The sequence below is a fragment of the Ornithorhynchus anatinus genome, chromosome 21 (assembly GCF_004115215.2).
Source record: "Ornithorhynchus anatinus isolate Pmale09 chromosome 21, mOrnAna1.pri.v4, whole genome shotgun sequence".
In the NCBI taxonomy this organism is placed as follows: Eukaryota; Metazoa; Chordata; class Mammalia; order Monotremata; family Ornithorhynchidae; genus Ornithorhynchus; species Ornithorhynchus anatinus.
The window spans coordinates 13058427-13080694 of NC_041748.1; the positions used below are offsets into that span (position 1 = coordinate 13058427).

At 48.0% G+C, this 22268-nt stretch overlaps 1 protein-coding gene across 21 annotated transcripts in view; it reads left to right on the plus strand.

The window, feature by feature from the left end:
* Window positions 1-1979: 1979 nt before the first annotated feature.
* Window positions 1980-22268, plus strand: part of AFDN (afadin, adherens junction formation factor) — a 205062-nt gene continuing 184773 nt past the window's right edge. For all 21 annotated transcript variants that reach the window (XM_029049191.2, XM_029049203.2, XM_029049210.2 and 18 more), the window contains exon 1: window positions 1980-2103. In XM_029049191.2, the coding sequence (XP_028905024.1) occupies window positions 1999-2103 (105 nt within the window). In that variant the 5' untranslated portion in view covers window positions 1980-1998. The remainder of the gene's footprint in view (window positions 2104-22268) is intronic.

Below are 22268 nucleotides of genomic sequence, written 5' to 3' on the forward strand. Positions count from 1 at the left end.
AGACCGTGAGCCCCACGTGGGACGACCCGATGACCCTGTATCTCCCCCGGCGCTTAGAACAGTGCTCTGCCCATAGCAAGCGCTTAACAGATACCGACATTATTACTGTCCCCATCCGTTGCCGAATCGTACTTTCCAAGCGCTTAGCACGGTGCTCTGCACACAATAAGCGCTCAATAAATACGACCGAACGGGTGAACGACTAGGTGCCGTGGGAATGACCGTACGGAGAGGAAGGACGGATCTATACATTTGGTTTTGTCGTCTGTCTCCCCCTTCTAGAAGGGGGAGACGGTATACGATCGTATCTAGAGAAGTGACAGATGCTTTTATCCCTTCATTCGCGTAGCCACATGCGCCGTGGGAATCATGGCAGAGAAAGGACAGAACCGCACGCGGGTGCCGTGGGGTCGGGAGGCCCAACGAAGGGAGCGACTCGACGGGGCACGACACCGATCTGTTCGTAATGTGTCGAAAGACGGAAATACCGTTTAAGCGATCACGTGCATTAAGCGATCGAATGGATGGATGAAGCGCCCCAAAGGCACAGACGGCGTCGAAGGACGAAGGGGGAAAGGACCAACACCCTTAGGCCGCGCGACACGGGGGCCTCGGGGAAAGGCAGTCGCAATGGCGCGGCCGCCCGCCGCGGGTCCAGCCGTTTGGGAAGGTCGGCTGGAGGCGGGAAGCGCCTCGGCGCTCATTTATTTTGTTAATGAAATGTACATCGCCTTGCTTCTATTTAGTTGCCATCGTTATAATAATCATGATAATGTTGGTATTTGTTAAGCGCTTACTATGTGCAGAGCACTGTTCTAAGCGCTGGGGGAGATACAGGGTCATCGGGTCGTCCCCCGTGAGGCTCCCAGTTAATCCCCATTTTCCAGATGAGGTCACTGAGGCACAGAGAAGTGAAGTGACTTGCCCAAAGTCACACAGCTGCCAAGCGGCACAACCGGGATTCGAACTCATGACCTCTGACTCCCAAGCCCGGGCTCTTTGCGCCGAGCCCCGCTGCGGATGTTCTTCCCCTCGACTCTACTTATCGCCATGGTTCTCGTCTGTCCGTCTCCCCGCGATTAGACTGGAAGCCCGTCAAACGGCAGGGACCGTCTCTAATCTGAGCCAGCAGCGGCGTGGCTCAGTGGAAAGAGCAAGGGCTTTGGAGTCAGAGGTCATGGGTTCGAATCCCGGCGCGGCCACTTGTCAGCTGGGTGACTCTGGGCAAGTCACTTAACTTCTCGGTGCCTCAGTTCCCCCCTCTGTAAAATGGGGATTAAGACTGTGAGCCCCACGTGGGACAAGCTGACTCCCCTGTGTCTACCCCAGCGCTCAGAACAGTGCTCGGCACATAGTAAGCGCTTAACAGATACCAACATTATTATTAGTATTATTAATCTGTGGCCGACCTGTTCATTCCAAGCGCTTAGTCCAGTGCTCTGCACATAGTAAGCGCTCAATAAATACTATTGAATGAACGGGGCTTGGCCCAGGGGATGCGCTTGACCCCTCCGAGGACGAGGACCGCCAGCCCTCCGGCTCTCGCCGGATCGGCCGCTGCCCCCCGTGCGCGTTGGGGAGAGAGTTGGGTCGGCGCGGCGGCGGCGGCGGCGGCGGCGGCGGCGTCCGAGCCCGCCCCCTGCCGGCCGCGGCGGGGCCCGCCGGCCGAGGGGAAGGAGCCAATGGCGGGCGGCGGCGCGGGGGCGGCGGCCAATGGCGGGCGGCGGCGGGCAGGGACCCAATGGGCGCCGGCGGCGGTCGCTAGGTTCCCCGCGGCCCCGCCCCCTCCCCCCGCCCGGGGCCGGCGCGGGGCAGCACCTAGCGGCGGGGCCGCGCGGCGCGGAGGTAACCGGCGGCGAGGGCGCGGGCGCGGGCGGCGGGGGCGCGCAGGACCGGCCGGTGGGGCGGCGGCGGCGGCAGCGGGCAGCGGGCAGCGGGCAGCGGGCACAGGGCACAGGGAGGCGGCGGAGGCGGCGGGGGGCCCCCCGGCCCGGGACCATGTCGGGCGCCGGCAGGGAGGAGGAGCGGCGGAAACTGGCCGATATCATTAACCACTGGAACGCCAACCGGCTCGACCTCTTCGAGATCAGCCAGCCCACCGAGGTGAGCGCCCCCTCCCCCCCCCCCCCGGCCGACCCCCCCGGGGGTCCCCCGCAGGAACCCGGCCTCTCCTTCCCCTCCTCCCCCGCCCCGCTCCCTGCAAACAGGCACAGGTTTCCCCTTCCTGCCCCTCCCTTCCTTCTCCTCCTCCTCTTTCCCTTTCTCCCCTTTCCTCCCTCGCTCCCTCCCTCCTCTCCCCTCCAGCCCCCCATTTCTTGCTCCCCTCCCTCCTCCTCTTTCCCTTTTCCCCCCTTTCCTCCCTTCTCTTTGCCTGCCCCCCCCCCCCATGGCCTTCTCCCTCTTCTCCTCCTCCTCTTTCCCTTTCTCCCCTTTCCTCCCTCCTCTGTCCTCTCCCCACCCCTCCTGAGCCCCCCATTTCTTGGTCCCCTCCTCCTCTTTCCCTTTTCCCCCCTTTCCTCCCTTCTCTGTCTTCTTTGCCCCCCCCCCCCATGGCCTTCTCCCTCTTCTCCTCCTCCTCTTTCTCCCCTTTCCTCCCTCCTCTGTCCTCTCCCCACCCCTCCCGAGCCCCCCATTTCTTGCTCCCCTCCTCCTCCTCCTTCCCTTCCCCCCTTTTCTCCTTTCTCTGTCTTCTCCGTGCCCCCCGTGGCCGTCTCCCCCTCCTCCTCCTCTTTCCCTTTCTTCCCTTTTCTCCCTCCTGTCCTCTCCCCGCCCCCCATCCAGCCCCCCATTTCTTGCTCCCCTCCCTTCTCCTCCTCTTTCCCTTCTTCGCTTTCCTCCCTCGTCTGTCTTCTCCTTGCCCCCCATTGCCTTCTTCCCTTTCTCCTCTTCCCTCCTCTGTCGTCTCCCCACCCCCTCAAGCCCCCCATTTCTTGTTCCCCTTCCTCCTCCTTTTCCCTGTCTCCCCTTTGCTCCCGGGGTCTTCTTCTTTTCTCCCTCTAGCCCCCATTTCTTGCTTCCCTTCCTCCTCCTCTTCTTTCTCTTTCTCCCTCCTCTGTTCTCTCCCCAACCCTCTCAAGCCTCCTCCCCACCCCCACTTTTTGCTCCCCTTCCTCCTCCTCCTCTCTGCCTTTTTTTGTTTTGCTCCCGGGGAGGGGGTCCCCCTTTTCCTCCTCCTTTTGTCTCTCTGTCCTCCAGCCCCCCATTTCTTGTTCCCCCTTTTCCTCTTCGTTCTCTTTCTGCCCTTTGCACCCCGGGGGTCCCCTTTTATCTCCTTTTCTGTCCCCAGTCCTCCAGCTCCCCATTCCCTTTTCCCCTTCCTCCTCCTCCATCCTTCCCCCCCTTAGTCCCCAATCTCCTTCTCCCCTTCCTCCTCTTTCCCTTCCCCCTTTGCACCCCGGGGGTCCCCCCTTTCTCCTCTCCTTGTCCCCCCCCATTGCCTTCCCCCCCCCGCCCCTTCCTCCTCCTCCTCCCCCCTTTTCCCTACCTCCCATTCCCCCCGGCTGTCCCCCACCCCCTTTCTTCCTCTCTGTTCTCTCCACCCCTCACCTCTTTGCACCCCTCCCATTGCCCCCTCCCCTGCAATCAGTTGTATTTATGGCAGTGTTTACTAGGTGCTCAGCACTGGGCTAAGCGCTTGGGAGAGGACAATACAGTAGAAGCAGCAGACCCGCCTCCCGCCCATAATGGGCCTTCCAGCCTGGAGGACGGGCTATTAGGCCTTGCTTTTCCTTCCCCACCTGCCCCCCAGCCGGAAAACAGACGCAGACAGACGGCACACCGGCTTGCGGTTCTCCCGATGGGCAATCACTTGCCTTTTTCCAGCATCAAAAAAGGCATATAGTGTCCTCCTATCCCTATCCAACCCCACCCCTCCAAACCTGTTTATCTCATCTCTTCCCTCCCCTCCCCACATTCTTCCTATCACAATTTTCTCTCTCTTTCTGTTTCTCTCTTTTCTCTGTTTCTCTTTCTTTCTCTCTCTTTCTCTCTTCCCCCCCACCCCTAAGAACCCCAGCCCTCTCTTTTCCCAGAACCAGGGATTGCTACAAAAGAAATCTTTTTTAGCCCTTAGGGATGGGCTTTATTCCACTGGGGTGGGGGATGAATGTGAGTTGGACACAATTAAAAGGCTTCAGATGCTTCCCGCAAGGCTAGAAGGGGAAAGAAAGCTGATTTCCCCCCTCCACTCTTTTACGCCAACCTGCAAAAATATAACAGAATCCCCCTTTCTTCCTCCCAAAACCAAACCAAAACTGAAAAGTGACTGCTACACACCTGCTTTTGTACTGAAGAAAAGGGAGAAACTGGGAATCCTTTTGGAGCGGTGGGGGAGATTTCATAGCAATTCATGTGTTTGCAGAGCTAACCCCCCCCCCCCCCCAAGCCCCCCAAAAAGGTCTTGTGTATTTCTAGAAACTTTCCTTTTGTCTCTCTCTCCCCTCCCCAGGAAAGCCTTTAAAAGGTAGTTGGAAAAACTCATTTAAACTGCAAGCTTGTTTTTGTTTGTACCCCCCCCCCATAAACTACCCTCCCAATTGGTGAATTATAGTATCCTTGTCACTTTAAAAGGGTGTGTCACAGGCTCTTTTGACCCAAAGGTTTGAACACTTTGAAGTTGCCAACGGTCCCGGGTAAAGTCAATATGGAGAGTAGCTTCAGAAATGAGAGTTTCAAGCCGTACTTTTTTAAAAAAAAAAAGTCACAACCCAGTTTTTAGGGGGAAAAAGGGGTGGGGTGGGGTGGGTGTGTAAAGGTCCTTTGTTTTCTTTCAACCTTAAAGCGTTCAGCTGAGAAATATGCAGGCCTCCTCCCCTCTAATCTTTTTGGCTGGTCAAAGTGTGTTGTGTGGAAGCAGATTGTGGGGGGAGGGTTCAGTAGGTAAAGGTTATATTCCTGTTGTCCATGACAGCATAAATCCTCGCTCATAGGGTGGAGAGAGATCATGTGTGTGTGTGTTCCCAGAGAAAAGAAGGAAATTAGCACTTGCTTACGGCCTAGCCCAGTCTGCTGCTGTTTATTAACAAAGGTGGTGGTAAAGGACCGTTTACAACGATTTTTTTCTGTTTTGTTGGGTTTTGAAGTCCCACCGACTTGTCAGATAACAAGGGGAGGCTAATTTTTGGCAGGGACGGGATTGTCTCGGTAGAAGTTGAAAGGAAAAAGACAGAGCCGAAGGAGACGTGATTTCTGTGCGTTGGTTTGATACTACATGTTGAAGGATTTTTTGTGGTTGTAGGTTTCAGGGTCTCTAGGCCTCTGTTAGACGACATGCAGTATAAATGCAAAATGCAGTGTATATGCAGTATGCACATGCGATATACAGTGTATCTGACGTACGTGACCTTTTATGAATTATGAATAATAAAAATCGTACCTTTTATGAATTAAGAATTGCAGTCATTAGATGTGGGGGAGATTCTCCCCACGTGTTGATATTTTATGAATGAAGAATTGCAGTCATTAGATGTGGGGGAAATTCTCCGCACGTGGTGTTTGCTCCCCTATTCTGGCTTTGCTTATTTATGAAGAGTTTAAGGGAGCCTAAGGGTTGGAGCCGTCAATTCTCCCTCTTGCACCCTTTTATGTATTTTAAAGTACATTTGTTTCAGGCAGACTTCAGGTCCCTTGATTGTTTTACTTAAGATCTATATTAATCAATCGCTCTTCCCCTTCCCCGTTGAAAACAGTTACCGGCAAATAATAATGTTGGTATTTGTTAAGCGCTTACTATGTGCCGAGCACCGTTCTGAGCGTTGGGTTAGAGACAGGGTAATCAGGTTGTCCCACGTGAGGGTCACAGTTAATCCCCATTTTACAGATGAGGTAACTGAGGCACAGAGAATCGAAGTGACTTGCCCACAGTCACACAGCTGACAAGTGGTAGAGCCGGGATTCGAACTCATGACCCCTGACTCCCAAGCCCATGCTCTTTCCACTGAGCCACTCTGCTTCTCTATAAGAATATGCAAATTGGTTTCAAATATAAGAATATGGAAATTGGTTTCCCTTGGACGGAAGCACATCCATATCGGTATGCTTGGCTTGGAGGGGTTACACGGCTTGAATGCACAGATTAGTTCCTTGGGGTCTTGATTAAAAACTTCCTCTGTGCTAGAAGGTGGCTTGGGTCAGAAGGGATGAGGCGCGGGTGGTACCATCTGAAATTCTTCATGTGGTTTAGGGGCAGACAAAGACATCAGTGGTTTGCAGCAGTTAACAGATACAATCAACAGAGTCAACAAACCAAAAAAATAGAAGACTCAAGAGGTTGACCTACCTAGAGTGATTCTGAAGACACATAAACTAGGGCAGTGGAGGTTCTCCAGATGATCCAGATACTGGGAGATGTCTTGTTCTTTGGCCGGGTCGGTTGGAAAGCAATTCATTTTTGTGAAGGTGCCCATCGGGAGACTGTGCAAGTTAATCTTAGAGCACAAACAAAAGCAAGATACCTTGGATTCCATAGTTCCACAGTGGGTTCCTTTTAAAAAGTACAACGAAAGGCAGCCCAGAATCGTAAACCACCAGCTCACCTTGTAAAAGTTGTGCATTTTGCAAATTACATATATGTTGACTGTTTTATTGGAAACAATCAAATTTATGGTTTAAACCGAGTGCTGTAACATCAAACTAGTATTTCAGCCCCAAATTTCCTTCCAAAAGAATGTATCGTCTCTTTTTGTTTTTTCCAGGAAGTTAAATACAAAATCTGAAGGGGACAGGAGTTTTATTTTACTCGATGATATGGTTTTGAAAATTGAGTTGGGATTGGTTTAAAAATTAATGCCAAATATCCTTTTGATTTTTTTTGGAGAGAAAATATCGGGTGAGAAAATTTATCCTGTTCAGTAACCAACTAGTGTGTTCTTCTAAAAAACTGATGATGGGGAAAATATCCTTACTCCCAAAATTTTTTATCAATTAGTTGTTTCTGTAACGATGAATCGAAAATAGAAATCGTTTATGACTTTTTACAGTATTCACTAAATGCTGTCCTCTAGGTGCAGTTTTTGTTTTGGTAGAAATCCTCATGTCAATCAATCAAGCATTTTAACTATTGAGTGCTGGATTACCAAACCCCTCAATTTTTGCTTTAGCTTTAGCATATTGCAATGTTTCCTGATTGTTATTTTAATTTGATCTTTTGGCCACATGATCACAGACCTGCCGTTGTTTCGGCGGAAATCTTTGAAAGACGCATGCTTAAATGGATCCTGAACTTGAAAAGCGAGGAGTGTCTTCTCAGAAGTTTTATCACTTTAAAAGGAAGGCACTGTGGTTGAGAAATTCACACGTGGGCGGAGAGGTTGTGGGGGTTTTGACCATTGGTTTTAGAATCTCAGAGTTGCGCTGTGGACCGAAAGCCCCTTATGGCAGGGGAAATGCTTGCCAATTTTGTTGAACTCCCAAGCGCTTAGTACAGTGCTCTGTACACAGTAAGGGCTCAATAAATACCATTGACGGATTCAAATCTGGTTCATGTGGAGCGGCTGAAAAGCCCCAACATCTAATAGGCTATTGAGTACTCCCTAGAGTCGTAAGTTTGTTTATTATTATTACTGTCATTATTATTGTATTAAGTACTTACTTTGTGTCAAGCACTGTTCTAAGTGCTGGGGTTAGAAGTTAAACAGATCAGAAACTGGTTTATTTGGTTTTGTTTTAAAATATTTGCTGAGCAGTTGCTATGCGCCAGGCACTGTTTTAAGCACCGGGGTACGTACGGGTTCATGAGGTTGGACACAGTTCTCAGTCATTGGCATTTATTGAGCACCTACTATGTGCCGAGCGCCGTATTGAGTGCTTGGGTATTGAATTCAAGACAGGAGAGTTGGTAGGCATGATCCCTGGCCCCAAGGAGCTCGCGGTCTAGACGGAAAGCGCGTTGTGGGCAGGGAATGTGTCTGTTTATTGATAGAATGTTCTCTCCCAAGTGCTTCGTACAGTGCTCTGCACGCAGTAAGGGCTCGGTAAATATGATCGACCGAGTGCTACCGGGGGAGGTAGACCGCAGTCCAGCTTCTAGCGGACAGGTGTTCCAAAATATTTGCATTATCGTTTCTCGAGATTTTCAGCAGGCATGCCAAGTAGCGCATAGGATTGCACGCGCATGATGACGTTTGCATTATTCACATGAGATTTGGAATTCCACGTTGGATTATTGAATTGCCGGTTCAGTGAGAAAGTGGGTATTGACTAGGGTCAGTTGTCTAAGACCTCATGATGCCTGTGGCGTGACCCTTCTCCGTCCCAGTTGGAAAAGCGGCGATCCGGGGAGGCTCGTCGAGCCACTTAGGGTGGTCGGGATCATCTTTGGGAAAACGCTGGGCTTTTAGGCTTGTCTTCCTTTTTCAGCATTTCGGAAATCTGTTGTTCATCCGGCCAGACGAAGTAACTTGCGTGACATGCCATTTAGTTGCTTGCAAAAGCAGTTTTGGGGGGGCAAAAAAAGCAGATTAATTGCTTTTTATCATGGTGGTTTTGGTTTAATTTTACTACTCCCATAAGTTGAAATCGCTCCTTTTCTCTGGCCGGGTGGGAAAGGATATTGTCATTACAAATTAAAGATCCACATTTGTCATTCAGCTGCCTTCCAAGCCGCCCCGGCCTCTCGGCATTCTGACAGTTGGGAAGCCGAGACCGGTAGCGCGGACCTCCCACTGCTGGTCCCCTCTCTGGTTGGCCCTTCCTTTTCCAAATCTCCCACGGGGTGTAATTTATTTATTGCTTTTATGGGTTGACCCGTCCCCCACCTAGAATATGAGCCAGGTGGCATGTGGGACTTGAACCACGTCTGAACTGTTTATTTTATATTCATCCAGTGCTTCAGCACAGTGCCAGACATTTAGTAAATGCTCAACCAGTAGTGTAACTTACTAGCTTAAAGCCCAGTAATAAACAGTGCTTGGCACCCTGGCAGCCCCTAATAAATACCATAACTAGCTACAGAGAAATGAAGATTTTTCCGTCGGTTGGAAGCCGTGCGGTCTGGGGGAAAGAGCAGAGGGCGGGAGCCAGAGGACCTGGGTTCTAATCCCGGCTCCCCCACGTGCTTGCGGGGTGACCTTAAGCGAAACACTTCCTTTCCTCGGTGCTTTAGTTTCCCCCTCATCTGCATTCATTCAGTCGTATTTATTGAGCACTCTTCAGTATCTGTTGTCCCTCCCTTTTATACTATGAGCCCCCAGCGGGACAGGGACTCAGTCTAACGTGATTATCCTGTTATTTACCCTAGCACTTTTATACCGAGCTTGGCACTGGGTGTTTAACAGATACCAAAATTATTATTATTGTTGTTATTATTGAGAAATTAACATCTGTCTTGCGGCGCTAAACGAGAGCTTAGAAAAAGTAATGACTTCTCCTCAAGGTTTTTCCTCTTTTGTTGGTCCTTGTGGATACTGAAATTAAATAAGGTTAGGAGTAGTTTTCGTACAAACATTTCCACCAAAGGATAACTGAATTTTCCAGAAGGAATAGTACTGATTTCTGTCCAGCTGTTGGATACGGATCAGTTTGGAGAACTGATCAAAATTTTTGTACTTGCATTATTTCCACTTGGAATTTTTTCTGAATATGTAAGGCTTACGCTTCTAAAGACAGGTGAATGCTCGGTTGTAACCTCAAAAGGATAGATTAAGAGTCTTCTTTCGCTCCTCCCCTTTTGGGAAAGCAGTCTTAGAGTTTACTTCTCAGTTTTCAGCTAAGACAAGATCAGTGAAGATATTCTAAAATTTAAAATCAATCCTAATGTCATCTGATCTTCTTAACTGGGGAGAACAAGATACAATTGACAGTGCTATCATAGGACAGACTTGCTCTATCTGTTTGTTTTAGCAAATGTTCTGATCCTTTACTGAGGCAAGTTAGGTAATGAATCCTTAACCCAAAGAGGCGGATGAAAAATAAATTGTGGTGTAAGTCAGCCGAGATGGAGTAGGAAGATCTAGGATGAAGCAGTAATTGAAAGCCTTGCCGTAGCCGAAGTTAGATATCAAGCCTTTTCAGAAATAGAGTTGCTTGGTTACCACAACACAAATTTAGTCCCCCCTTTCCACTTGGAAAATAAGCATTATTCAAGTTTCTTGTGGAGTGTTTGCATCTATCTATGCTCATCTGTATATTTTTATGCTTGTCTTAGCGGAAAGTAAATTCTCGTACAGGAAGGGACCCCTTACTTTTAATAGAACCTAAAAAAGTCATTAGAAATCCTTTTAACCACAGTCGTAGTATGCATTGCTTTTTGTGTGGGCCTTTTTTCAACATAGATGCTAATGGTGGGCAGCTCTTTTGGGCAGTGGGTAGGGAACGTGGCTACCAAACCTGTTGTATCGTCCTCTCCCAAAGGCTTAGTACTGCCGTGCTATTGATACAGTAAGGGCTCAGTAAATACGATCGGCGGACTAATTGAGACCCCACCTGGGTCTGAGGGAAGGCCAGGTCGAGCTTTCATCCTGGCACCCCGCTGCACCTGGGGCCAGGGTGGAGGCTTCAAGCCAGGGAGGAACCGGTGCTTTATTATTATTATTATTATTATTTTTTTAATAGTATTGGTTAAGTGCTTACTGTGTGCCAGAGACTGTACTAAGCGCTGGGGTAGATGCGAGAAGCAGCGTGGCGTAGTGGATCGAGCACCGGCCGGGGAGTCAGAAGGTCATGGGTTCCAGTCCCGGCCCTGCCACTTGTCTGCTGTGTGATCTTGGGCAAGCCATTTTATTTCTCTGTGCCCCATTTCCCTCATCTGTAAAATGGGATTTAGACTGTGAGCCCCATGCAGGACAGGGACCGTGTCCAACCCAATTAGCTTGTATCTACCTCAGGGCTTAGAACAGTGTCTGGCACACAATAAGCGCTTAACCAATACCACAGTTATTATACAAGATAATCAGGTTGGACAAAGCCTGTCCCACATGGGGCTCCATTTTCCAGATGAGGGCACTGAGGCACAGAGAGGTTGGGTGATTTGCCCAGGATCACCCAGCAGGCAGTGAGCAGAGCTGGGATTTGGAACCCAGGTCCTCTGACTCCCAGGCCTGTGCTTTCTCCTCTAGGCCTCCTGGAGAAGGAAAGGATTCAGTCCACATGGGAGCCGGATCCAGGGTGGTGATGGCAGCCGCCACAGCAAAGTTGCGGGCATTCCTCACCCCGCCGCCTTCTCTTCCCCACTTCCTCAACGGACCAGACACAGCCTCATTTCCGTCTTTCTCCCGGTTTCTGTCGGTCTCTCTCTGGGAAAGCAGCGTGGCGGAGTGGACAGGACACGGGCCTTAGAGTCGGAAGAGTCCCGGCTCGGTCACTTGTCTGCTGTGTGACCCTGGGCAAGTCACTTCACTTCCCTGGGTCTCGGTTACCTCATCTGGAAAATGGGGCCTGAGACTGTGAGCCCCACATGATCGCTTGTATCCATCCCAACACTTAGTACGGTGCCTGGCACATAGCAAGTGCTTAACCAGTACCACCATCATCATCTCTGTTTCCTTCTCTCTCTCACCTCTTCCACCCCCATGTTCTTTCTTCCCCTCCTCCCCTCCTCCCCCTTTTAAATTATTTGATGGGCTCCTTGCACGCCAACCCTTCGAGGGTTCCCTATTTGCATCTTCTGCGCAGACGGCGGATCCCAGTCCTATTAAATTCATACACATGCTCCCTCTTTCCTCCTCCTTCCCTTGTGTAATTTGTGTATCCTTCTCCCCTGTGGGCTTGCTTCCTGAGGGCATTCTGTTGTTCTCTTCCAAGTGTTTAATACAGCGCTCTGTATAAAGTAAACATTCAAATATCACTGATTGATAGCTCCTTGCCATCAAGTATCAAATCTACTAACTCGGTCACGCTCTCCCGAACGCTTAGTACAGTGCTGCACACGGAGCCAGGCCTCTGTACTGGTTGATTTCAGGCTTCCTTGGAATTTCCATTTAAGTATAAAGAAATTAACCGTGGTGGTGTTGGAGCTGTTCACATGTGATACAGAAATGAGAAGCAGCGAGACTTAGCAGAAAGAGCACGGGCTTGGGGGTCAGAGGATGTGGCTTCTGATCTCGGCTCTGCCACGTGTCTGCTGTGTGACCCTGGGTAAGTCACTTCTCTGGGCCTCAGTTACCTCCTGCGTAAAATGGGGATTAAAAGTATGAGCCCCACGTGGCACAACCCGATTATCCTGTAGCTACCTCAGCGCTTAGAACAGTGCTTGGCCCACATAGTAAGTGCCTAATAAATAGCATAATTATTATTATTAATGATTATTCCAGTAGCTAGGAAGGCTTCCCGTCTCTCTCACCTTTCCCTTGGGTCCGAACGCCCCAAGCGCTTTGATAACCCGCCCACAGCACTTTGGTGCGTACCCTTATATCCTGCCATCTCTCCTATCTGATATTTATTTTATTCAATCTGCCACATTGAGTCTGTCACCAAATTCTCCGTTATTCCTTTATAATATCACTGAAAATTCTCCTTTTCCTCTCCATCCAAACTGCTGCTGTGCTGATCCTAGCCCTTGTCATATCCCTGCCCAGAATAATGCATCATCCTCCTCATCGTATATCCCGTCTCAACCCCAGCTCCCGTTCATACAATCTGCTGCCCGGATCATTTTTCTAAAAAAAAAAAAAAAAGGTTTCATAGTCTCCCAAGCGTTTGGTACAGTGTTCTACACATAGTAAGCACTCAATAAATACTATTGATTGAAAGACTCCTGGGGAGCATTTTCAGTGACTAAAAGAAGTTGTAGAAGCACATCTATTTTGACTACTTGCAAATTGTTTTGAAAGGAAACAATTGTACCATAAGAATATCTTAGAATAAAAGAATATTAAGTTGATTCAAGGTAGAGAACAACATTCATTTATTCAGTTGAATTTATTGAGCGCTGACTGTGTGCAGGGCATTGTGCTAAGAGCTTGGGAGTGTACAATAGAACAGTAGACAGACACCTGTCCACAGTGAACTTACATCACTTTATCGGAATTAAGTCAAGTCGAGCTTAAGTGTTTTGTTTTTTCCCCCCTCGGGTGTGATTGCCATTATGTAACAGTACATTCGGTTCTGTGTTTTCTTGAAGGCTCTCGCCTTAAGGAGAAATTGGGTTACAGTACTGACATGGCTCACGTGTGTACGACCGTTTCTTCCGACCCCACGTTGCTTTCTCCCCAGACGGAAGCCCACGGCCCGGGGAGTGGTCTGATCTCCCCAGTAGCGATCCATCCGTCCAGAATATATAATTAAAATGGCCGTGTCCGAGGCCCAGCTGTACGCAAGGGATTAAAACCCGGAATCCTGTTTTTCTTTCCGAAAGGAAAGTAATCATGGCCTGGAACTTCCTAGGCTTGTACAATAATTTGCCCAGTGATTTTTTTTTTCCTATGAAATTAGGGCCCATTTATTTTGGCTCCCTTTCCCCTTGGCTTCCTGGAAGAAGGTGATTGGGACATTTTGTCAGTCTTGGGGAGGAGGTGAAATTGGAGGGAATATATAGGGTTAGTGTTGGGGAGAAAGTGAAGTTGGAGGGAAAATAAGTAGTGTGGGGCTGGGATTCCAAGATTGACTGTTCTCCCGGTGGGTAGGGGACACCGCTGGACCCCATTCTAGTCCTCTAGACAGATTTCATCCTTACCAGCGCTGGTATGCCGCCTCTGGGTTTCCAGCCTCGCTCTGGAGATAGTTTAAGCAAAAGCGCCATCTTGATTAATTTGGAAAACTAGCTTGAAGTAGCGTGGGGTGGATTAAACCGAGCGTCGGATAGAATCGGCTCATTTGAGAAGCCGTGTATTCATCGGGTGTGTGGATGTGAGGTATTGTCTAGCGGAATCACCCCAAGAGTTTCAAGGGTGCTCATTCACTTTGTTGTCCAGCGAAAGAGGAAACGATATCGAGTCGTATTAGTTGAGGATTTTAGAGAAGCCCTTCCTCTGTCGGAAAGGCACTTTAGCCCAAGACAGTTAAAATGTGTGGTTTAATGGGTTTCGTGAAGATGTCCATCTGTTTTCAGAATCACGGTAAAACAGGTAGTATCTCTAAAATGCAGTCAGTCAGGAGTATATATTAATTTTGGTATTAGTTCAGGATTTAATATGTGCCAAGCTCTGTTATAAGCTCTGAGGTAGATACAAGTTAATCAGGTTGGACACAGTCCCTGTCCCACATAGGGCTCACACACTTAAACCCCATTTCGCAGATGAGGTAACCGAGGCCCAGAGAAGTGAAGCGACTCACCCAGGATCACGCAGCAGGAACGTCGCAGAGCCGGGATTAGAACCCAGGTCCTTCTGACTCCCAGGCCTGTGCTCCGTCCACAAAGCCACACAGCTTCTACCACGTGCAGAACCTTGTACTCAGTGTTTGGGAGAGAACAACAGAGTTCATAGATAGGATCTCTGAGCTGAAAAGCCCGAGGGAGTGACAGACACTCAAGTAGACAGGCGGGAGAGGGAAGAGGGGCGATGTCCATGAGTAACGAATAATACGTTGTGATATCTTTTGGGAATAGAGGAGGTGTTCAGAAGTGCTTCAGGGGCTGTGCCGTTCTGACCTGGGCAGCAGAGGGAAATCTGTACCAAAGTGGGGAGGGGCAGGAGGGTCCGGGGCCACCAGAGAAAAGGCTGAAGGGCCTGGTGGACCAAAGCTCCACGATCCTCTCGGCGGCGAGGGGAAGGGAGATGTTTTGGAGGAAAATCGGACAGGATTTGGCTGCAGGCTGAATATGGGGGTCAAAAGAGCGGGCGGAGTCTGGGATAAATGGCAGGTTCCGGGCTTTAGAGATCTGAGCAGGGGGAGGGTGTTCATTCGTTCCTTCAGTCATATTTATCGAGCGCTTACCATGTGCAGAGCACTGTACTGAGCGCTTGGAGAGTACAATACAACAATAAACGGCCATATTCCCTGCCCACAAAGAACTTACATTCTTCAGTGGGGGAGACAGACATCAATATAAAGAAATAAAATGACAGATATGTACATATGTGCTGTGGGGCTGGAAAGGGGGAAGAACAAAGGGAGCAGGTCAGGGCCATGCAGAAGGGAATGGGAGAAGAGGAAAGGAGGACTCAGCCCGGGTTGGGGTTAGCAACTCATTATTGTACTTTGCCGAGCACTTACTCTGCCCACAGTAAGTACTCAAATATCATCTGACTGATTGATTGTGAGAGATTTGGGAAGGGAGATGAGGCTTTCAGTTTGGTGAACGCGTTCAGCTTGAAATGCCGGCAGGCGTCCACGTGGAGATCTTCTGGAAGCGAGCGGGAATAGGAGATGGCTGGAAAGGAGAGACATGTCAGAGGTAGATTTGGGAGCCATCTGTGTAGAATGCAGTACCGTATTGGGATTATGAAATTTCCTTAGCTACTATGGGAGGTGTAGTATTCAATTTTATTTATGGCCTAATATAATTAAAGGGATTCTCTAAACGGTGCAGGTACCAGGGAGAAGTGAACATGTTAATTAGTACTCTAGAGGGTGCATTAGAAATAATGAAGTCTGTGCCGAAATCATCATCATTGTCGTCATCATGAATGGTGGCATTTAATGGCCAAAAACGTAGCGAGCGAGGCTCTCTGGGAATTCGTGGAAGAGAAAGAAAATGATTTTGCCATCAGGAAGTTTAACTGGGGAATTAAACCATCAGAAAGGTGAACGTGCAGACGTGAAAATAACAAACACATGCATGAATGCTGGCAAATGCTCAGGCCATTGGAAGGATGGCAATGGGGAAGGGTAGCAGGGCAGCGATATTCATGCAAGGAGTAGCTTTTATTTCTCACAGAGAAGTATTACTGAAAGAGGGGGCAAGTGACCCAGATTGGCACGGAGGGGTGAGCTGAACCCTGGGGAGGAGTATGAGAAATGGATCAAGGGCAATAGTTGTTGGTAAACCCCTGCTCTTCCCCCCCCCCCCCCCCCCCACGCCCCAATATTATTTCTATCAGTAGAATTTTCTGATAGCTGTTTTTTTGTTTTTTTAAAAAAAAAATCCTTGAGGGTCTGCAGTTCCTTCTTCCAGGGACTGGTTTTGGTCAGTGTGGGACTAACAAGGAACCGTCTTTCAAATTGCTCCTCATCTTCCTTCTCTACCTAGCTGTTTAGCCTTTCTGTAATTTGAGGAATTTAAGCGAAATATTGATATTAGATTTTAATGAGCATCCATTTTTTTTTAAAATGGTATTTAAATGCTTATCACGTGCCAAGCCCTGGGGTAGCTACAAGCTAATCAAGTTGGCCACAGTCCATGTCCCTCATGGGGCTCACAGTCCTAATCCCCATTTTACAGTGACTGGCCCGAGGTCGCTCGGCTGGGATTAGATCCGAGCTTTCCCAAATCCCAGGCCCCTATTCTGCCCACTAGGCCTCGCTGCTTCTCACCTCACTAAGGTCTTGGGAAAAACAAAATGAGGAAGTGATAGATTTCCCGCCCACGAGGAACTTACACCGTAACTATAATCAGCTCAGTTTAGCTGAAGGCTCAGCTCTGGGACTGGCTGCTCCGCCCCACTCCAGATAAGGTGCCTATGTCCTCCCCAGCGCTTAGTACAGTGCCTGGCGCATAGTAAGTGCTTACCAAGTAACATTATTATTATCATTATTACCGAAAATGATTGTGGGGGCCTGCCCTAATCAAACCTCTTCTTGGGGATTCTTGTCAATAGACTCTTAATACAAGAACGTTAGTGAAAAGTGTGTGGCTTTCGCCCAAGGAGGCAAAAAGACTAATAATTATGGTATTGGTTAAGTGTTTACTATGTGCCAAGCCCTGTACTGAGTGCTGGAGTAGATACAGAGGTACAAGATGATCAGGTCGAGCACAGTCACCGTCCCACGTGGGAAGGGAGAAGAGGAGGTGAATATTCCCATTTTACAGATGAGGAAACTGAGGCCCAGAGAAGTTGAGACAAACATCAGAGCCAGGATTAAATATGAGGAACGAATACAGGTTGCTGAGGAGAATTTATTCTAACTTTTAGTTAGGCATAAAATAATTTCCTACCTGAAGATAATGCCTTAGTGACATTCAAATCAGGATGTCTTTCCCCACTCCCTTCCGTGTCACCCAGACTCATTCCTTTTATTCACCACCCCCTCCCCCAGCCACACAGCACATATAATAATATATTTGTTAGCTCACTGTGTGCCAAGCACTGTTCTAGGCGCTGGGGTAGCAACAAGGTAATCAGGTTGTCTTCCGTGGGACTCACAGTCTTAATCCCCACTTTACAGATGAGGTGACTGAGGGATAGAGAAGTTAAGTGACCTGCTCAAAGTCACATACCTGACAAGTGGCGGGACCGGGATTAGAACCCACGACCTCCGACTCCCAAGCCCGTGCTCTTTCCACTGAGCTCGCTGCTTCGCTATTTATGTCCGTAGCTTTAATTCAATGATTTATGTCTGCCTCCACCTCGAGTTTGTAAGCTCGTTGTGGGCCAGGTCTCTTACGTTACGGTGTTGTACTCTCCCAAGCGCTTAGTACAGTTCTCTGCACGCAGCAAGCACTCAATACGATTGATTGATGTCCTTATTATGCAGCCACTTGGCTTTAATAATCCCTCAGCTTCTGTCTCTTCCCTACTGTCAGTCAAAGATAACCCGGAGCAAAAAAACACTCATCATGAATCTTTCACCGTTCAGTGATTTGTTGGCTGCTTCATGGTTTGCTTAATTTTTTCCCCCCTTCATCTGCATTTAAGTTTTTTGTCATATATGGTAAAGTTAGAATTTATTGACTTGCAGAAAATCTCGTAACCTGAATTTTACAAAGGGCTCATTCAAAACCAGCCTCACAGCAGAATATGAAAATCTACATGATCTTGTCATCTTTTTTATTTTTTTTTGCACTTTGTTTTGAAAATGCGTTTTTTCAACCTTATTACCTTAAGGCATTTTGTGTGTATGTATTTTTTTTTTTTCCTCCCGCTGGATTAAAACGCTGAAAATAGAATTGAGCCAGTTGACACTGGCCTTCCTGAAATATGTGTTCTACAAAGTTTTATCACGCACCGCCTTCTCGCTCCGAACACTTCCACTCAGTCTTTCTCTAACGTAGAGAACAATGATGCCTAGTGTTTTCCAGCCGGCGTGATGGCTGTGTTTGTGTTCCGATGTGGGCTGAAATTTTTCTAGGCACTTGCTTGTATTTTTCCCTCGCCCCCACTCAAATGTTAAACTCTGACCCGAGCCAAAACGTGGTACACATATGCCTCTGAGGCCTCTCTTTCGTGTTTGTTGAAAGATGCTTTCACTACCAAATGTAGGCACGCTGCCTGCCACCTCGGAAGCGTTAGGCTTATCCCACATTTTAAGGCACATCTATAAAATGTCATGCCTGCTTCTGGCGCTGTCTTTTAAATGGGAGTCGTGTCTTCTCGTTGATCTTCGAGGCGAGTTAGGACGGAAGAGAAGGGCGTTTCCGTCGGTGAGCGAAACTAGCTTGACAGCGGTGGTGCATGTGCATTTTTCCCCCAAGTGTAGTCTAGACTGTAAGCTCGCTGTGGGCAGGGAACGTGTCTGTTGTTGTATTATACTCTCCCAAACGCTTAGCACAGTGCTCCGTACGCAGTAAGCCCTAGATAAATACGATTGAATGAAATGTCCGACGGGAGGGTGACCTCGGACCACTGGTCTGGGCCGGCGTTTCCTCTCGCCAGTGCCCACCTCGTGCTGCCTCCGTGTTGGGGTAGAGAAAAGGTAATCAGGTTGGACGCAGTCACGGTCATAATCCCCATTTTCCAGATGAGGTAGCTGAGGCTCTGAGAGGTGAAGTGATTTGCCCGAGGTCACGTGCAGCAAGCAAGGGGTGCAGCCGGAATTAGAACCCAGGGCTCTCCACGAGGCTACCCTCCTTCCGGCCCCACCTCCAACTCTTTTGTTCCGGCCCGGTGATGTTAATTAAAATGCTACTTGTTTGGAGGGTGGGATGAAGGGATGATTAAATTTGGCTAACTTGATAGAAAAAAAAAAGGCAAGCAGTTAGGAGCAGTGAGCAACTAACGAATAGGTGTAGCCTAAAAAGTTAGCGTATCATATTCATTTCCATATTGCTTATTTATTGGTTGGTCATTTGTGTGATGTAAAAATATTGTGTTGTGTTTTCTCTTTCATGTATCCGCATCTGAGTATAGGTTTATTTTGCACTGCAAACACGGTGAATTGCTTACGCGGGCCTGGGAGTCAGAAGGTTATAGATTCTAATCCCTGCTCCGCCACGTGTCTGCCACGTGACCTTGGTCAAGTCACGTTACTCCTCTGTGCCTGTTACCTCATCTGCAGAACGGGAGTTGAAACTGAGCTCCGCGTGGGACTAGAACTGTGTCTAATCTGATCTGCTTGTACTCTAGCGCTCTGCACAGAGTATGATCTCAGTCAATACGATAGAATGAATAAATGAACTCATCAGGAAATTCTCCTAATACGGAGGAAGCGCTGCTAGGTAAATGTGGAGCGAATATCTCCTTTGGTGAGTAGGTTGAAGTTGGGGTAGACCTGTCAGGCGTCTACTTCGGGCCCAGTAAATGAGCTTGCCGGAAGCACCATGGACAGTGTTTTACCATCTTTACTGCTCAGGGTCCCCTCGAAGATTTTCATCGCATTTTTATTCCAATCTGGTAAATGGCCTTCGTTTTCCTTGTTGTTATTTAGTCCGTGTTCCCGCCCTGATGATCCCATTGCCAAGATTTCGTGTTTGGCTCATTTAGTTTCTTAACATTCTATGGTTTTTCATTACTTTCTCACTGGAAAGACATTCTGGGATGGTTATCAAGAAAAGTCAAACTCAGGCTTCTAAATTTTACATTATAAAATATTGTTTTCGTACCATTTGTTCCTTTTGCATTCATTCACTACCATAAATCCGAGACCTTCGAGGTTTTATATGTAAACTGCGAAGAACGGGAAGAATTTATTTGTGATTTGAGTTCTGTGTAGGAATAGCAGTGGTGATAAAAATGATTTTACATTTAGCCAGGGATTTGCAGCTCCGGGGCTCGGGTATTTCCGTCCCCGGTGCGTTTCAAAATCTTTTATTTTCCCTTTACAAAATAACCAGAATTGAGTAAACACTTTCCAAATGCTTCATTTAGTTCTTTAGCCGCAGCAGTTGAACTGATGAGAGAGAATTGGTTTTTTGCTGAGCAATGAGTGGCCAATAAAGAGATGGTTGCATTCAGATAAATCGTGTCATTCATTAAATTAGCATCCCCTTTTAGCGATTTTAAACTGTTGGGTAAAAACAAAAATTATGTTCCCAGAAATTGTGCGGAAGTGGAAGTTATTGTCGAGTTTCTTCTAGCTGTCCTTCAGACTCAGAGATGATGCTGTTGATGGTGACGTAATGATGCATTGTGCGTATGTGTGTGAGAGTCGTACCTCACCAACACAGTTTGCCAATGCAAATAACTGTGAAGTTTGCCTGTTGCTGCACAGTTGTCAATTAGTGAATCAATTAATGGTATTTACTGAGCGCTTACTGTGTGCACAACACTGTTGAGAGAATACAAGTATAACAGAGTTGGTAGAAATGTTCCCTCGTCCACAGTGAGTCGCAACTCTTCACCCATAATGTCCAATGTTTTTCTTTCTTTTCGTCTTGAAACAACTCCTATAAAACAGTTAGTCCATTTCTAACCGTCGAATGCCAAGTTGATCTGTTGTCTGTGATGTGTCAGATGGTGTTTGAGGTTTCGCATCAGTGTGTCTTTAAAGGGCTTCTTCTGTAATTAACCTTTTGGCTCATCAGAGAGCAGATGTTTCGAGTGTCCTGCTATCACCGGTTCTCCTCACCGAGGGTCATTTAGCGAAAGAGAGTGATGATGGAGATGTTTTCCCCCTAGATGGTCAATTCCTCAAGGGTCCGGATCTTGTCTGTCAATCCGATTGTGTTCTCCCGGGCAGTTAGTACAGTGCCTCATACACGATAGGCATTCAGATATTGTGGATCGATCGGACTGCTTTTAAGAATCTCGCTGTCTTTGAGTCCGTCTAGAGATTTCATGTTGAGAGTTGACATGAGTAGCGTCGAGGAACTAGCCTGGACATGTAACATAACACCAGTGTTAAGTCCAGGTTTCCTAGGCATGAAGAGGATTAGTACAGTGCTGTGCACACAGTAAGCTCTCAATAAATATGATGGAATCAATGGACCACCGCAGTGCCCGTGATACTTTCAGTTTGGTGTGAATCTCCGTGCACCGGTGCCTAGTGGATAGATCGCCAGCTCGGGAGTCAGAAGGACCTGATTTCTAATCCCGGCTCCTCCACTTGTCTGCTCTGTGACCTTGGGCAACTCCCATTACTTCTCTGGGCCTCAGTTACCTCATCTGACTCAGTGGCAAGAGCCCGGGCTTGGGAGTCAGAGGTCGTGGGTTCTAATTCCCGCTTGGGCACTTGTCAGCTGTGTGATCTTGGGCAACTCACGTTACTTCTCTGCACCTCAGTTCCCTCATCTGTAAAATGAGGATGAAGATCGTGAGCCCCACGTGGGACAACCAAATTCCTTTGTATCTACCCCAGCGCTTAGAACAGTGCTTGGCACATAGTAAGCGCTTAACAAATACCAACATTATTATTATTATTATCTGTAAAATGGGGATTAAAACTGTGAACCCACTGTGGGACATGGACTCTGTCCAACCTGATGAGATTGTATCTACCCCAGTGCTTAGTACAGTGCCTGACACATAGTAAGTACTTAAAAGCAATAAGCAATGCTGTGTTAGAGCTTCCCAAAGCACCTAGTAGGTGTCTTATTTTGATTATTTTTCTCGTCCAGCCTTGTAATATTGTCCGGTGTGCCAACCGGTAATGGAATTCCGTGTTAATATTCCTCCCTGTGCCATGACGGTGATCCTTGGTTATGTATATGGTTTGGGCAGAGATGGGTTGGTATGTAACCTCGGTTTTATTGGTTGCCAATCTCAAACACTTTAATCCTGGTATTTGTTAAGCATTTACTGTGTGCCGTGCACTGTACTGAACGCCGGGGTGTATACAGACCACTCGGGTTGGACACAGTCCCTGTCCCAAAAGGGGCTCTCAATCTCAATCCCCATTTTACAGATGAGAAAACTGGGATACCGAGAAGTGAAGTGACTTGCCCAAGGTCACACAGCAGACAAGTGCCAGAGCCGGACACTTCCCTTCTGACTCCCGGGCCTGTGCTCTATCCACTGTGTTCATTTCTCATTAATAAGGATGATTCTATGAAGCATTTTTCCTGTCCTCAGAGCTGTGCTAAGTGGAATACCTGTACTTAGTGGATAGAAGATCATCCCATTGGACATAATCCCTGTCCC